General features: G+C 41.8%; 1 protein-coding gene across 3 annotated transcripts in view; it reads right to left on the bottom strand.

Moving 5' to 3' along the window:
- Positions 1-18,014, bottom strand: part of dock10 (dedicator of cytokinesis 10) — an 88,167-nt gene that overhangs the window by 43,871 nt on the left and 26,282 nt on the right. For all 3 annotated transcript variants that reach the window (XM_061682549.1, XM_061682550.1, XM_061682551.1), the window contains exons 10-28: positions 17,476-17,559; positions 16,920-17,078; positions 16,573-16,794; positions 16,379-16,501; positions 14,680-14,762; positions 13,832-13,954; positions 13,688-13,767; positions 13,413-13,600; positions 9,195-9,260; positions 9,020-9,112; positions 8,822-8,945; positions 8,624-8,745; positions 5,200-5,283; positions 4,893-4,985; positions 4,580-4,698; positions 3,819-3,888; positions 1,941-2,054; positions 1,771-1,842; positions 1,514-1,660 (exon numbers count right to left, since the gene is read on the bottom strand). In XM_061682549.1, coding sequence (XP_061538533.1) covers positions 1,514-1,660; positions 1,771-1,842; positions 1,941-2,054; positions 3,819-3,888; positions 4,580-4,698; positions 4,893-4,985; positions 5,200-5,283; positions 8,624-8,745; positions 8,822-8,945; positions 9,020-9,112; positions 9,195-9,260; positions 13,413-13,600; positions 13,688-13,767; positions 13,832-13,954; positions 14,680-14,762; positions 16,379-16,501; positions 16,573-16,794; positions 16,920-17,078; positions 17,476-17,559 — 2,166 coding nt within the window. The remainder of the gene's footprint in view (positions 1-1,513; positions 1,661-1,770; positions 1,843-1,940; positions 2,055-3,818; positions 3,889-4,579; positions 4,699-4,892; positions 4,986-5,199; positions 5,284-8,623; positions 8,746-8,821; positions 8,946-9,019; positions 9,113-9,194; positions 9,261-13,412; positions 13,601-13,687; positions 13,768-13,831; positions 13,955-14,679; positions 14,763-16,378; positions 16,502-16,572; positions 16,795-16,919; positions 17,079-17,475; positions 17,560-18,014) is intronic.

Here is an 18,014-nt window from a genome sequence, read left to right as displayed (position 1 = left end):
CATGGCTCCTGCAGGTCGGGCCCATCAGGCCGGACTGCCCCACCCAGACCCGCAGCACCGACCCCGGGACTCCCCCCCCACATTCCACCTCCCGAGTGGGGAAGGTGGACCCTCCCCCCCCCCCCCCCCCAAACGAGTCACCATCACACCACCGATACTCCCTGGGAGGGCACCCCAGTGGTTCCCCCCCACCCCCGAGATCGGGAAGGAGTGAAGAAAGTCCCGCCCCTACAAACGCTGGAACCGCAAACGTAGGGTTAAGAGAAGAAGATCCCCACTCCATGCATGCTTTCTCTCGCAACAACACGCAGAAACGCCGCCAGCTTTCTCTGGGCCCGATCTTATATGCAAAGTGGAAAAGTTTGCTAATTTAAAATTATTTTTGGAACTCATTAACGTCGTGTCCGCTGGGCCAATGTGGAAAATGACCCTCGGGATTGTAATCAGCACAAAGTTCAGAAGTCAGCATCTGTGATGGTATAGGGGTGCGTTAGCGCCCATAGCATGGGTAACTTTTCACATCTGTGAAGGCACAGTTTATGCTGAAAGGTACATTCAGGTTTTGGAGCAACATATGCTGCTATTCAAGCAACATCTTTTTTAGCGACGTCCTTCCTCATTTCAGCAAGAAAATGTCAAGCCACATTCTGCACGTGTTACAACAATGTGGCTTAGTAGTAAAAGAATGCAAGCACTAGACTGGCCTGAGAACAGTCCAGACCTGTCTCCCATTGAAAATGTGTGGTGCATTACGAAGCGCAAAATATGACAGCAAAGACCCCGGACTGTTGAGCAACTAAAGTTGTATATGAAGCAAGAAAGGGATGGAATTCCACATACAAAGCTTCAACAATTAAAATGTATGAGTTCCCAAACGCTCAGTGAGTGTTGTTAAAAGGAAAGGTGATGTACCAGTAGTGGTGTCCCAGCATTTTTGGAAGATGTTACAAGCCTCATATTCAAAATGAGTGAATATTTGAAAAAAGAAAAAAAATTGTTTATCAGCTTGAACATTAAATATCTTGTCCTTGAAGTGCATACAATTGAATTGACGAATATAAAAAAGAACAAACAAATAAACACCTGATGTTGTTTTTTTGTAGAAAAGTGGATTCCCCAGACGGGAAGAATTATTTTCCAAAGCAAGTCGTCTTTTACAATTTTACAAGGCTCTAGGATCCGTAAACCTTCGGGAAATAAGGTTTACAGTTTCTTCTTCATTTTTTGTTTTTTTTATCACGTGTGATCATGCGAGATTTCTAGAACAGGATCTTTATGTCTGTGGTGTGCCGGATTGGGATTCTCGGAGCACACCACACACATGACGACGAAAACAATTAAATTGTCTTCTTTTAACTTCTTTTAACTTTATGTGTAGGGTCGATAACAGATAAAAAATCTTTTAAGACTGAAAAAATCTTTGTGTGGACCAGGCCTTAGCTGGCATAGGCTCTAGCTCACCCAAGACCCTAACATAAAAAAATGGATGAAAATCAATAAAGTAATATCCCACCTTGACAAAAGCTGCCACAGCCGAATTGGCACTACGTGACTCCTCTACCAGGTCTTTGTTCTTCCAGAAGATGTGTTCCGACACCGTTTCTACCAGAGTCTCCACGCGGCTCTGGTAAGACGAGGGGAAACGCTGCGGCCTGGGGAGCTGACGTAAAAAGACGGAATATCACTCTTTATGTGCCAGTCATGGAATACACTATGTCTGCATGGCACATTCTTATCAATCCAGTTCTGAATCTCAGCACGCCAGCTTACCTTTACTTTGTCTGCGTCAACCAAATGTTGGGCCATGGACTTGACAATCAGTTCGAAGAAGAACCAGGAAAACTGAAAAGGGACGTCATCAACACAATTGTTGTTAATAATGCTATCCTGTATTTAAAAATTGCACATTTAAACACTTAATAAAGCTATGAGAGACGAACCTTCAATACATTCCTAACTGCTGCTTGCTCGTTGCTCTTCAGGTCAAAGGTCATGCCTTTTGCCAACTCCTCATGCACTGTCCTGAAACCATGGGCCTCTGACTTGAACACGTACTACACACAAACACAAAGAAGACACATAAAGCACATGCACAATTAATAGTGGTGCAACAGATCATCGTATATCCGTAGGGCTGCCTGTCCACAGTCCGGCACACACGTGGTCCGCAGATTGGTTGATGGAAAAAAAAAAAAAGTGAGTGTTCAGGTAAAGGCTGCATGTTCAATCCACACTCACTAGTCAAGCACAGCGGTAGTCATGGCAAGTGGAGGAGTATTGGCATTTGAAAAACCTACTGCATCATTTAAGTTGCATGTATGGAACCATTTTTTCCCCCTGTAAAATGCAGTGATGATGGAAGTAGGTTGGTGGACAAAACCATTACGGTATGCAGGCATTGTGGCACGAGAACACTGTATTAGAGTGGAAATACATCAAGCATGGCTACCCATTTGAAGCGTCCTGGTGTGTCAGTGACAGCTAGGAGCCAAGACGAAGCCCACTCAACAACTGTTTATCACTGCGGCATTTAAGCAGCTCTTGGCTCCTCTCTGGAGGAACTGACCATGCAAAAGCTATTAAAAAAAAGCTACTGGGGTGTTTATCGCTGCAGAAAATCGGTTTTACAAAACAAGGGATTTAAACGTGCTGAATGTGCTTGAGCCACGTGATGAAATCTCGTCGGCCATTCACTTTAGTGAGACAATCGTGCCTAATCTATATGAGCTGGAAAAGACAAAAAAATGTCCACAATTAGGAACAAAGCACATTGTTATTTTTGATTGATATTGTGACCGTAGGTTAAAAATTACTGAGACAAATATGCTATTAGGCTAATGATGAAGACAATCAACCACCCTGTGATTGACTGGCGACCAGTCCAGGGTGGATGTTTCAAGATGTAAGTGAAGAAAAATCTAAATTGTCCATAGGTGTGAATGTAAGTTTGAGTGGTTGTTTGTCTGGCAACCAGTCGAGGGTGTACCCCTCCACTCGCTAAAAAGTCAGCTCCTGCTCACTCACAGCCACAATGAAGACAAGAAGCATAGACGATGGACTGAAAAATCAAGACACAATCAACAATTCCAAACAATCGCTATCCATCAATTAATTATTACGCTCGTCCATAATGAAAACAATCAGATGCATGTGAGCTAATAATACAGTTGAGTCATTCAGGAAGGTGATTTGAAAACAGTATACCATTCTGCCATTAATTACAGCCCTCCCCATCCTTTCTTTTCACAGAGAAGACACAGAGAGAAGTGAATATCGTGCCAATCTGTTACCATGGAAACTACAGATCCATTTAGCTCCACGAGCCCTCCCTGCCATTTGTCTCTGCCACAAGCTCTTCCAAGTTCTGTAGCAGTTTTACGACATTGCGGCCAATATGAAACAGCTCTTGTGGTTCCTCCTGCTCACCCCACTAATTCCCTTTCAGATTTTTTCCCCCCACCTCAAAACAAACAGGCCTTGTATTTTTCATTGACACGGCTGAATGTCCCACTCAATTAGCTTCTTTTCTTTTTCTTCCTCTTTCTCTGCATACGTGTTTGCATACTTCTTTGGGTGCGTGACTGCCGGTACACTCTTGCCAGCGCCTACAAACAAATATCTACACATGCAAACACATAAAGGCCCTGTGTGTTTTTTTTCCCCCTTATGCAAATTTAATCGTCTGCAAAGTTGTTCGGCAGCCTTCCGGGAGACAAAAGCTATCATAATCGTCAAATGATCTGCACGTGCGAGGCACACCTGTTACCAAGGATAATTTCATTCATCACACGCATGCCACAGGCGAGTGTGAAGCATACCTTAATATAGGAGTGCAGATAGTGATCAAGGTTTTCCTCATGGCACTTGGAAACAATGTGGACCAGCACTCTGAAAAAAGAAACTTCTATCACCACAGCACACAGTACCGTTTGTCTTTTATATGTAGTACAGAGCAGTGATTCAATTGGAAAATTATAGTTAAAACAACTCAGTCAGCATATAGGGCACAAATGATGAGCCCAATGAATTCTGCCTAGGAACAAAATGTTGACATGACTAGGAACACAAGCCTGTTGTTCTTTTACGTGTGTGTAACTGCCATTTGCCCATTCCTCTTAGTGGCCTATGAGGCAGTAATCTTTGAGGTGTATACAATTCTGCCTAGCAACAAGGGGATGTGGACAGAAGAAAAGAGAAAAAAAAAGAATCTGAGCAATTTTGTTTATCTACGTTGTGGCGCAGGCTAGATGGCCACAATTGTATTTCAGCAACACCAAAGAGCATGATCTGCACCTAAAGCGGGGTATAAACATACTGATAATCAGGCTGAATTTGAGCATTTTTCCCAATAAATTCCGATGTTAGACGTTGTGTGTGGTCATCTCGAGTAAACCACACACAATAAGAACAGGAAGCACAAACATTTTTGTTGTTGTTGTGTGTGAGGGGGGGTCTCTCACATTTTAGAAATCCGTGTGTGTGTGGGGGCGGGGACGTGTGTGTATATGTGTGTGCATGTCCGCCGTGTAAGGCTGTCAGCTAAATAAGCCTAAAAGAAGCTCTCAGTGTCACTGTTTACCTGGTGGTGGCAGTAGTGACCTCATCGTTGTCATTCTGAGTCAGGACCTTGAAGAGCTGGTTGAAAAGCACTGGCAGAAATCTGATGATCACTGGGATTCTCTCCATACTGAGGAGACCCTGGAGGATGGTGGAAAAGGAGGAGGAGGTAGACGAGAACAAGAGTGAATAAAATAAATAGGCTCATAAACCCGTTCAGAGGCGGAAAGGAAAATGAAGTCTGACATACTTTTACTGATTAGGCACGGAGCAGTTTGATCTTTTATTTTTAAGAAATAAGAGTGGGATTGGAAGTGTTTTTTTTTTTCTCTAACCTTCAGGCAGTTAATGAAGTTGGAGGTAGGAGGTAGCGAGAGGTCCAGCTCTCGTTTCTGGCACTGCTGGAAGAAGCGGTTCAGGTAGGGGTCCTGGCGCCAGGCAGACAGGAATCAAGGAGAATCAGTTCCGAGTCAGAGGCTGGACTTATTCCTTTTGAAGTAACTATAAAATTGTACTGTGTATTTCCAACTCAAAAGCATGATATAATAGGGAAGAGAATTTGTAAAACATATGTGGTTCAGTTTGGCTTAAAAAGACATTGGGCCAACCATGGGCCAGTGAGCACAAAGAGACAAATGTTACCTGAGTGTAAACCGTTGACACGACATTGGTTGACACTTTGAAGATGGCCTTTGCCCCATCGACCCATTTAACATCAGCGCCATTCTGTAAAGACAAAAAGACATTAGGATCATGATACACTAGGGGATCGCCTAAGTTCTAAAATTTACAGTACCATAACAGAATCTGTATTAAAAACGGTACTCATAATCGGACTTGAAATATATGCTCCGATACTACGACATTCATATTTTAAGATAAACACGGATGACAACACTTTGTTGGCCAACTGCAAATTATGCTCAAGTAAAGGAGTTAGGAGATTGTTAAAGAGATTCCCTAAAATCTAAATTCTCCTTGAAAGAAGATAAAAAAATCAACTTGAAACTATGGGAGGGCAATATATATCGCCTTCGAAATAATCGTGAACGTTGCTTTAACGATATGGACTTTTACATTATTGTGTATTCATACGGTCTCTAAAAGAAAACCGAACAGGTGCATAGACGGCATATGAGGAGGAGAGAAAGGAGGAAGTGCATGAAAGTCCTCATCAGCGTACACGATTCCGTCACGTGACTCAGTGGCAATATAAAATTTCGCTCTCAAACTGGAGAGTCGAGCAACCTTTTTTTTTTCCAGTTTAGTAGCTTAACTGGGTGTATTAAAACAATGGACCTCAGTGAAACACAACAGGAAAATGACACTGGCCACCGATATATGTGCTGCCTTCCCATACGCGGCCAGTTTAAAAGTGAAACGAAGACAATGGACGGCGCTGTTACGATTCCATATTCACTGGAGGATTATTCATTTTGGATCACATTTAGAAAGAACTGTGCACTCTCATAGTCATCCCGACTGCTGATGAAGCTAATGGAGGAGCTAACGAGCATAGCCCTACTCCTGCCACAGCTTTTTTAACTAAATACTGTATTTCGCTATCCCGTTACCCATCACCCACTGCTTGACTTATTTGAACAATGTACTTTGTTACCAATATCAGCTGCTAAACTTCACCAGGAATAAAAAAAAAAAAAAAAAAAAAAAAAAAAAAAAAAAAACGATTCCGCGGTCAAGACGTCACATACAATCATTTCAAAATTACGTTTGTGTGCTTGTGTAAAGCTTGATCTTTTTTACATTTTACTCTTCATAAGAAACACCTAGACATTTTGAAACTTTGTTATTAAGATAGTGAATCTAATTTCCCTCCTGGGATGAATAAAGTATCCATTCAAGCATCCATCCACGACTTCCGTTAAAGGAAAGATTAGAGAATCTACAAAACACACTCAGAAAACCCTTGCTGAGTCATTAACCAAACATGTATTATATGACAAAAACAAGTAAACGTTGGCAACCGCAATTCTAAAGAATGCCATAAACTACCGTAGTTTCACGACCATAAGGCGCACGTAAAAGTCTTACATTTTCTCCAAAATGGACGGGGCGCCTTATATTGCGGTGTGCCTTATGTGTGCACTGAGTTCCAACATCTATAAATGTTGTTGTGTGATGAGCGCGCCGCTTGACTTTTTTTTGACCGCTTGACTGACTGGGAGCATTTCCTGCAGACACGCTGGTTATACAGAGGAAAAGCGGACGTGGCTGAGGACAGCATGCGGACGTAAAGGGAGAAGGGTGCGTGAAGGAGGACGCTAAAGCCACGCCCCCAGTAGGTATATAGCACCGGGGTGTGCATAGTGCAAAACCACATCGGTTTGGCTAAGGACCCCCGAAAATGGCACCTACAAGAGGTACGCTTACGAAGCACAGTTTAAACTGCAAGCTATCAGTTACGCGGAGGAACATGGGAATCGAACAGCCGCGAGAGAATTTAAGATCAACGAATCCATGGTTCGCAAGTGGAGGAAGCAGGAAAACGAGCTTCGCCAACTCAAGAAGACGAAGCTGAGTTTCCGCGGAAAAAAATAAAAAACAAAACGCGGAAACAAGGCGAGGTGGCCCGAGTTGGAAGTACCAACTCGAGCAATGGATAAGCAAAGAACAGCCGGGAGAAGCGTCTCAAGTCACCATTCGACTGAGTGCAATAACTCTGCCATGTGCAGCAAGTGAGGAAGCTTGCCATCATTCCGGGAGGCTTGACAAACCACTGGACATCCGTGTAAACAGGGCGTTCAAAGTGAAGTGAGCAGCGTGGGAGCCATGGATGACAGACGGCGAACACAGCTTTACTAAGACTAGGAGGCAGCGGCGTGCAAGTTATGCCACAATTTGTGAATGGATTGTGGATGCTTGGGCTAACGTTTCTGCTTGCACTGTTGTTCGAGCTTTCGTAAAAGCCGGCATCATTTCTCAAGAGCCGCACGGCAACGTGACTGACTCCGACGAGTGCGAGAGGGAACCTCGCGTGTTTGATTGAGAACTTGCCCAGCTGTTCATTTCGGATACAGAAGATGAAGACTTTGATGGATTTGTGGATGAGGATTGATCAAAAAATAACGTGAGTACATTGTTAAATACTTAAATAAAGTACAGCCAAACTCAGTTTTGCTCCCGCTGCCTTTTTAAAAAAACATTGTTTTAGCGTGCATGTATGCTACCGTATGTTTTAAGCTAGCGTATGTTTTACCATGCCTGCGCCCAATAATACGGTGCGCCTTATGTATGTGTTAAATGCAGAAATAGACCCCGTAACTGAGACTGCGCCTTTTAATACAGTGCGCTTTATGGTCGTGAAAATACGGTACATTTCTTTCTGCAGTGTTCTAGCCAAATATATATGCCACTGTGTGCTGTAGTGACAAACTTGTCTATTTGGTTTAAAATATTTAATTAATTTGTGGATGTTTGTTTACATGCTTTGTTTTGTTTTTTTAAACTAAAGCTTACTAAAATGCTATTGTGCAAACCTGATGTGGCACACTCTCCTGTATATAGCCTGGACATAACTTGAAGCTTTTAACTGTTAAATATTTTAAAATAATATTCTTGTGCAATGTCCTGGATAAATGTCCAGGGAAGCAAGTTGAAAAGTACACGATTTTTTATACAATATTGTCAAATTATCGTTCTCATAAAACAAAAAATAAAATTTCATATCGCCCATCCCTACTTGCAATAAACCAAATTAAGTCATACCTTAAATTAAAGGTCTTGATGAGAACCTTCCAGATCTTTAACTATTTTGTCAATATGCCTTCATATGATGATGTGATGACCAAAAACATGCCTGTGATCAAATTTACAGTCTCATATTAGCACTTTAGCCTTATATTCAAGAATGTATTTTAATTTAACCCAAATGTCATCTCTTCTTTGTGTAATTGTGCCTTCAAGTCTTATGTGGATAATGGGGACGTTTACCTGTGCTAATTACAATCAGCGCAAGCTTGACCTAATGAGGAAATGGGTTTACGAACACTTTCATATGATTAAGCCAATATTAAAACATTTCTTAATCTTCTAAATTGCTTCTTACCTTGCTGTTGCTGGCCTCTTTGATGGCCAGGTAACCAGGAGGCAGGTTACTGGAGACAGAGATGTTGAACTCCTGAGATGACAGACGACCTTCTTTGAGAAGAGGCAGCCAAGAGTAGCCAACTAAAAAGTCAGGATATATTATAGTAAAATAACAACAACCATGCAACTTGATGCGCGACATGCTAATGAAGTTCACCAGGGGTCTCAAGGGCTTCTTTCCTCTTTGCGTTCGTCTTAGCGTTGATGTCACATGTGACATGGTAAAATGAGAAGAGGAAATGGTGCTTTTCGTGAAGTTGGGTAGGAAGCTCGATCTTCACCTGTTTAGGCATAGAAGAAACATATGTTCTGTGTTCTTATTGAAAGCTTGATTATTTCCATGTAGTTAGCCCACCTCATCGTAAAAGTCAGGGTTCTGAGAGTGATGCAGGACAGTGGAACAGGCTGCTGAGGTTAACACTGGACCCCCTGGCTTCTCATAAATGCACTAGACAGACAAATCATTCAACATTCAACTACCTTTTCATGGCAAGGAGAAAATTGTTGACTTGTTTTGGACACCATATTACCTTTAAAGGTTTGGCAGTTTCTTCGTCTGAGCTGCGGAACTCCACATAGACGGCCAGGTTACGAGCCTGTGCACAAAAACAGCACCGTAACATTAATAATGGGATAATAAACTGCTGGGCAGAAGATGAGTCAACACCTAGATATAACTAGATAAATTGGCAAGAGCCTTCCAGTAGATAATGACTTCAGTGATTCAAATATTTCAGCTGGCAACACATATGAACCAGAGTCAGAAACATCTCTTTTCTAAAAGCTTTATTTTCTTTGTTGAGACTTCATACAAATTCAACATTCCAGATCGTTGGTGTTAGCGGGATGGCCGCGTTCATCTGGCTTGAATTCAAAATGTTCCCAACATTGTCGCGGTGCCGCTAGGCTTTGGAACTAATTCCATTTATGCAGCTCAATTTTCTGTAACTGCAGCTGCCGGCTTTGTGTACGCTAGCGCCTGCATTTCATACGCACATGCGCACACGCTCGCACATGCGCACGGCCAATCAGACGGAGGGGCCACACTCTTCAATATGCGCATATGCGCCCAAATTAGTCCCACTCTAGAGTCTCGTCTTGTCCCCCAAAAAAATCCTACGCTGGATTAACAGCACCACGCCAGAGTACTAAACCATGTGTCTGAAGACGCAGATTGATTGTACTTTATGAGTCCCTAATTTTTGTGCAACTAAGACGTGGGACGCACATCAAATGAGATCCCTGTGTATATTCCATGGTCATGACAAAGTTGTTGCTCTGTTTAAATCATGCAGTGCCTGCCATCCAATGCCAGTTCCCCCTATTGCCAGCTGCCATTTTGACTGATCTTTCAAGACACACAAAATATTGTGTTCTGTGACAACAAATGCACCAAATCTACTAAAAGAAAGAGTAGACTCGACTCTCTTTTTTTACCAGCAAAAAACATTGCTTTTAGCTTTTTCCGTTCTTTAGTAATCAGCAGTAGAACATGGGTTGGTTTCACTAAAAATATCAGTCTGATCAAAAAAACAAGCTTTTTGTGAAAAGAAACATAACTTTGATTCTAGCATTCTTTGCTTTTGTGTCACATCAAACTAAAAAACAACAAAAACGAGACTAATATAGGGCTTTTGATGGCAAAATTCTTTATTCTTATCAATACACAACGAAGAAATGCTAATTCACTGTATGGCCCAAGAGTAGCTTTTTTACATGGCGTTTTCCGTGCTGGAGCCTATACCAGCTGTCTCTGGACGAGACGCCCTGAACTAGTCGCCAGCCAATCGCAGGGCACATATAAACAACCAACCATTCACACTCACATTCACACCTACGGGCAATTTTGAGTCTTCAATTAACCTACCATGCATGTTTTGGGGATCTGGGAGGAAACCGGAGTAGCTGGAGAAAACCCATGCAGGCATGGGGAGAACATGCAAACTCCACCTAGACGAGGCCGGATTTGAACCCAGGTCCTCATAACCCCATATTGACAGAAAAAAACAAAACCTAATTGTTGAGATTTTTGCTGATTTATTAAAAAAGAAAAACTGAAATCTCACACAGCCATAAGTATTTTGACCCTTTGCTGTGATACTCATATGTAACTCGGGTGCTGTCCATTTCTTCTGATCATCCTTGAGATGGTTCGACACCTTCATTGCAGTCCAGCTGTGTTTGATTATACTGATTGGACTTGATTAGGAAAGCTACACCCCTGTCTATATAAGACCTTCCAGTTCAAAGTGCATATCCGAGCAAATGAGAATCATAAGGTCAAAGGAACTGTCTGTAGAGCTGAGTCAGAATTGTGGCAAGGCACAGATCTGGCCAAGGTTACAAAAACATTCCTAACCTACAATTCCATTACAACATGTTGGCAATTTTGGACTTGAGTTCGTTGTCACATTTCTGTCGGGCCAATTATATATTACTCGTGCACTCACTGTAGTAGTCTCGCCATGCTGCACTATTTGCATATCTGTTGTTCACCAATACTGGCCACTCACGCCAGAGTAGCATCTGCTCAATTTGCCCACTGATTGAGGAGTATCTGCAACATTTGCACAATCAGCATTGTCCCAGATTATCGCACTACTCGTCACTTTAAACTGCATACACTCCTTGAAGTCTCGGCGCCCTTTGCACAATGGTCATTGCACCGGACTATTGCAATATTAGTCATTCGAACTGCTCTAAGGGCTAGAGGACTCTGCATCTTTTGCACAATTGTCTAAAACAAAACCAAATGTTTTTTTTACCAGCATTACCAGATAACTATTAACCCGTTATTGCTCAGTGACTGTTTTTTGTCAATGTCTTTATGTCTCAAAAGTGTTCTCTGTCAATAGACTGTCTGCTGTCGTACTAGAGCGGCTCCAACTACCGGAGACAAATTCCTTGTGTGTTTTTTGGACATACTTGGCAAATAAAGGTGATTCTGATTCTGCACTTAAGGTTCCTGAGAGCATAGTGGCCTCCATAATCCTCAAATGGAAGACGTTTGGGACGATCAGAACCCTACTAGAGCTGGCCGTCCGGCCAAACTGAGCAATCGGGGGAGCAGAGCCTTGGTGAGAGAGATAAAGAAGAACCCAAAGATCACTGTGGCTGAGCTCCACAGATGCAGTCGGGAGATAGGAGAAAGTTCTAGAAAGTCAATCATCACTGCAGCCCTCCACCAGTCGGGGCTTTATGGCAGAGTGGCCCGACAGAAGCCTCTCCTCAGTGCATGGAGTTTGCTAAAAAAAACACCTGAAGGATTCCAAGATGGTGAGAAATAAGATTCTCTGGTCTGATGCGACCAAGATAGAAATTGGTGGCCTTAATTCTAAGTGGCATGTGTGGAGAAAACCAGGCACTGCTCATCACCTGTCCAATACAGTCCCAACAGTTTAGCATGGTGGTGGCAGCATCATGCTCTGGGGGTGTTTTTCAGCAGCAGGGACAGAGAGACAATCGAAGAAACTATTAATGCGGCCAAGTACAGGGATATCCTGGATGAAAATCTCCTCAGACTGGGCCGAAGATTCACCTTCCAACAAGACAATGACCCTAAGCACACAGCTAAAATAACAAAGGAGTGGCTTCAGAACAACTCTCTGACTGTTTTTGAATGACTCAGCCAGAGCCCTGACTTAAACCCAATTGAGCATCTCTGGAAAGACCTGAAAATGGCTGTCCACCAACATTCACCATCCAACCTGAAAGAACTGGACAGGATCTGCAAAGAGGAATGGCAGAGGATCCACAAATCCAGGTGTGAAAAACCTGTTGCATCATTCTCAAAAAGATCCATGGCTGTATTAGCTCAAAAGGGTGCTTCTCCTAAATACTGAGCAAAGGATCTGAATACTTATGGCTGTGTTATATTTCAGTTTTCCTTTTTAATATATTTGCAAAAAATTTCACAATTCCGTATTTATTCTGTCAATATGGGGTGCTGTGTGTACATTAATGTGGGAAAAAAATAACTTAAATGATTTTAGTAAATGGCTGAATATAAAAAAAGAGTGTAAAATGTAAGGGGGTCTGAATACTTTCCGTACCCACCGTCTGTGTGTGTGTGTGTGTGTGTGTGTATGTGTGTATATATATATATATATATATATATATATATATATATATATATATATATATATATATATATATATATATATATATATATATATATATATATATATATATATATATTTCCCTCCCTCATAATCAATGTGACAAGACGACATTCAAATCCTAATCTTCTAAAGCGATGCAATACCACCATCTACAGGGATCCGTCCATCATTACTGTTGTTTACGAATCTGAATTTCACAGACAAGCTGGGTGAGACCCTACCCGATGAAAACATTTTTCATCGTAAACAGATTCCAGTTGACAAATTGAAATGTCTACAGCAATGAACGAGTTTAAAAAGTTTTACATTAACAACCTCAGTGAAGCAAAAAAAAAAAAAAAATACATTGAAAAAAATAATAATAAAAAAGAAGGACTTCTAAAAACTGCTAAGTTTGTGATAAAACCGACTACAGCATCCTACTAACCAGAAAAGATCATGGTGAATAATCATCTATATGGCACAAATGAGATTGGGAAGATTTGAATGATTGTACTTGGTGATCACTTAAAGAGTAAAACTCAGCTGTTTATTTGTAAAAGAAACAACATTTCCTCCATCACAATGAGAAGAGAACTCCAAGGGTTGGGTCTTGACAGATGACTAGAGTGATGATAACTGCTTTACCTTGGCGAAGCTCTTCTGGCTATCGTATTTGAGATGCTTAGGGTAAACGTAGACGTGGTTTCTGTAGACGCGGTATGGCTGAGTGAACTTGGTGGTATCCTGGATGAACTCCTCCACTTCGACCGTGGGCTGCTGTTTGCTCAGGTCCTCAAAGGGTTTTACGGGGATGTAGGAGGACGTCACGCAGTCTAGAAGCACCAACAACAAAAAAAGAAACTAATGAAGAAAGGGAAGCACAGAAAAGAGGAAAAGTGGTCTAAATTAGTCAAGCATACTTGGAAGCTCCAGGGGAACATAGTCTACTGTGATGTCCAGAGTCCCGGGAATGGTCTGCAGCTTGCTGGTCTTCTCCGCCCTGATTGGATGAACATGCTGTAAGATGTCATGTTGTCTTGGAGATGACTGACTGTAATGGTTACCTTCTGTACTCTGAAACAAGCTTGATCAGGTCTTCTGTGGAAATCTTGTTACTCTCCTGTTTGAAGAGCGGTGAAAAACGAGAATCTCGGTCGAGCGCCCCCTGGTTGTCTTTGAAAAGTGACCTGATGGACATGGATCGATGATACAATTCCAGTATGCTAGGATAAATCCTGTTTTAATACAGTACAGTGGTGCCTTGACTTATAAGTTTGACTTGTTCTGTGATGAATCTCATAACTCAAAACACTTGGATCTCAAATTATCTTTCCTGAAGAAAAATATCACTCTACTGTACTGCATTTTATAAAAAGATACAGTGAAAACATAATTAAAAAAAGAGTTGCATCATGATTTCATGCTTCAATGCCCATTAACTTTGTGCTCCTTCTCGTGTCCACACCTTGGATAAAGAATATATGCCTATGAGTATAATACATTGTCTGTCTACATGTATTGCTGCACACTTTGTTTACAAATATCTGTCCCTTAAATGGTTACAAGTATTGCAACATGGATGGAAGTTTTGTTAGCATTAGGCTAGTGGACTTTCATAATGTTATGTGATTTGGGTAAATACGCAACATTAATTATTTGTTTTATATTAAACTTCAACTGGGAATGGCTATAAACATTTTAAAGCCAACATTTTCTTGAATTCACTATCTGCTGCTTGTTGTGAACCTCTCTGCCACTATTTAGTGCTCGTAACTACATTTTTTGCTCATGAGTCAGGACAAAAAACAGCCAAGCAAGGGTTTGTGTCTCCAAAAAACTCACAATTCGGGTCACTTCTAAGTTGAGGGAGCACTGTACATAGAAATATCAAGTGTTCATGGATAGTACTAACCTGACGGACCACGCGAATGGCATTCGGTACTTCCCCAGTTTTCCACAGAACTGTTTGTTTGATTTTATTATCTTTTGGACAATCTGTAGACATGATCATATGAAGATGTATTAGCAGGTTGTAGCTGATCATCTACAACCCCAATTCCAATGAAGTTGTGACATTGTGTTAAACGTAAATAAAAACAGAATACAATGATTTGCAAATAATGTTCAACCTATATTTAATTGAATACACTACAAAGACAATATATTTAATGTTCAAACTGATAAACCTATATGGTGTTTAGCAAATAGTCATTAACTTAGGCTTTTTGGAACGTGCTTAGTTCCAAAAAAGCTGGGACAGGTCATGTTTACCATTGTGTTACATCTCCTTTTCTTTTAACAACATTCAATAAAGGTTTGGGAACCGAGGAAACACTAATTGTTGAAGCTTTGTTGGTGGAATTCTTTCCCATTCTTGCTTTATGTACAGCTTCACCTGTTCAACAGTCCAGAGTCTCCGTTGCTGTATTTTACGCTTCATAATGCGCCACACATTTTCAATGGGAGACAGGTCTGGACTGCAGACAGGCCAGTCTACTACCCGCACTCTTTTACTACCAACCCCCGCTGTTGTAACATGTGCTGAATGTGGTTTGGCATTGTCTTGCTGAACTAAGCAGGGGTGTCCATGAAAAAGATGCTCGATGGATGGCAGCATATGTTTCTCCAAAACCTGTATGTACCTTTCAGCATTAATGGTGCCTTCACAGATGTGTAAGTTACCCATGCCATTGGCACAAACACAGCCCCATACCATCACAGAGGCTTTTGAACTTTTCATCCAGAACTGTCCGGATGGTTCTTTTCCTCTTTGGCCTGGAGGACACGACGTCCACAATTTCCAAAAACAATTTGAAATTTGCACTCGTCCGACCACACAACACTTTTCCACTTTGCACCTGTCCATCTTAGATGAGCTCGGGCCCAGCGAAGCCAACAGCGTTTCTGGGTGTTGTTGATAAATGGATTTTGCTTTGCATAGTAGAGTTTCAAGTTGCACTTATGAATGTAGCGCCAAACTTTATTTACTGACATTGGTTTTCTGAAGTGTTCCTGAGCCCATGTGGTGATATCCTTTACACATTGATGTCGGTTATTGATGCAGTGCCGCCTGAGGGATCGAAGGTCACGGGCATTCAATGTTGGTTTTCGGCCTTGTCGCTTACATGCAGTGATTTCTCCAGATTCTCTGACCCTTTTGATGATATTATGGACCGTAGATGACGAAATCCCTAAATTCCTTGCAATTGTACGTTGAGGAACATTGTCCTTAAACTGTTCGACTATTTTCTCACGCACTTGTTCACAAAGAGGTGAACCTCACCCCATCTTTGCTTGTGAATAACTGAGCAATTCAGGGAAGCTCCTTTTATACCCAATCATGGCACCCACCTGTTCCCAATTAGCCTGTTCATCTGTGGGATGTTCCAAACACGTGATTAAATATCATTAAATATTTTGTCTTTGTAGTGTATTCAATTCAATACAGGTTGAACATGATTTGCATATCATTGTATTCTGTTTTTATTTATGTTTAACAACGTCCCCACTTCATTGGAATTGGGGTTGTATGTGGACATGAGAATTGAGTATACAGTTTCAGAAAAGCTGAAAATAATGCAATTTTTCCAAATAAAAAAGCACTTCCTGACCTTGCCGGAGTCTGTGTTTTTAATGTACGGCTCGGTCCCACAAGCAATATTCCCCATGAGCACCTTCTCTACCCTGGCCACCATCACTATGTCCGTGTGAGGGTTAGTCACAGAGAATATTGCCTGCAAAGGCATGGCATTAATTTCTGCTTATGTGTGAACAGTTACTGTGAGGGCTACATTCTGGTTGATACCTGTTTGGGAAAGCACAGCCAGTGTTCCAGGTCCGTGCTCGGATAAAGGTCTCCTGACTTCTTCTCCCCAGCAGCGCACATGCCGTTCTCCTGGGCTCCAGAGGCAATCCCGCCGAACATCTGACGCACTGCCTCGTGGTTGAGGTCCACGTGGAAGTCAGCAGAAACCTTCCTGCCATCTCGAATATCCAACAGTGATAGCGACACGAAGAAAGGTTCGATCTGGTGAAATATTCGAGACAAAAAAAATCCCCAAAAAAACAAAAAAAAAATCAGTAATTGATTTTGTCATTATTGAATGATGAAGTAGAATAAAAAAAAATGTCTAAAGAGTTCCAGTTCCTTACATTTGTGACGGGTCCTGTTTCATTTTCAATGATGCAGCCCTGCAGCATGAAGTTGAGTGATCGACATGTCACCATGAACCTTCTGCCTAGTTTCTCCTCAAAAGGACGCACTGTGGAGTTTTCACTTAATGAATGCTCCGCTCGCGGGCTCCTCAGGACCTGTGGTTGACAGATTGCAGATTACTTACTGGGCATTACATTAGGTACCCCTGCTATCCATTGTTGTGTTAGACTGAGGATCACAATTTCCAAACGGCTCCATCCATCCATCCATTTTCTGTACCACTTATCCTCACTAGGGTTGCGGGCGTTGTGGAGCCTAAGCCCAGCTGACTCTGGGCGAGAGGCCGGGTACACACTGACCTGGTCGCCAGCCAATCGCAGGGCATCCAAACAGCTCATCAAACATAATGCATTTCTGTAGGTGAAGCTAGTGTTGTAGTATATAAAGCTATGACTTGAGACTTACGCATGCAATTCGTGTAGCTATCGTCAATAATGGGAATACAGTACATTAATAGCACAGGTGTATAGCGACAGGCACCACAATACATACAGGAGTGTCAGGGTCAAGCGAGAAGAGATTCAACCTCTCCTCCCTGCGGGCGCAACGAATTCCTTCATCCGTCTCCGAGATGTACTGCACAAGAGGAGACGACAAATGATAATTATACGACAGAAAACCAAAAACCACATGGCTTGTGTACACTCGAAACAGACGTGCTTCTAAAATCTGCATGATGAGGATTTTATTGCCAAGAGAGCTTTACGTAAAAATAGAAACAATTATGATGATTCCACAGACGTAGCAATTAGTCGAGATTGAAGCAATAATTTGGGGATGATTGGTGATATTATTTGTCATGACTTCATTTCCTATCCTTATTGGTGGGTTGTTCACTGAAGGTTGTGAGGAGATAAAGTTGAGTTCATGCAACCATTGTTGCATAAACACCAAGACTATATGCAGTATTCAGCTGTCTTGTTTGACCACAGCTAAAAGTACCAATGGAGACTACAATAATTATTTTCAAAATTAGAAGGCTGAAATCTCTTTTTCCTTTTTGGTATACAGTACTATGTAATAATTGCAGC

This window comes from Phycodurus eques, chromosome 7, assembly GCF_024500275.1.
Source record: "Phycodurus eques isolate BA_2022a chromosome 7, UOR_Pequ_1.1, whole genome shotgun sequence".
NCBI classification, from domain to species: domain Eukaryota; kingdom Metazoa; phylum Chordata; class Actinopteri; order Syngnathiformes; family Syngnathidae; genus Phycodurus; species Phycodurus eques.
Note: the sequence above shows the minus strand (reverse complement) of the source record. Positions and strands in the feature narration are given on the sequence as shown.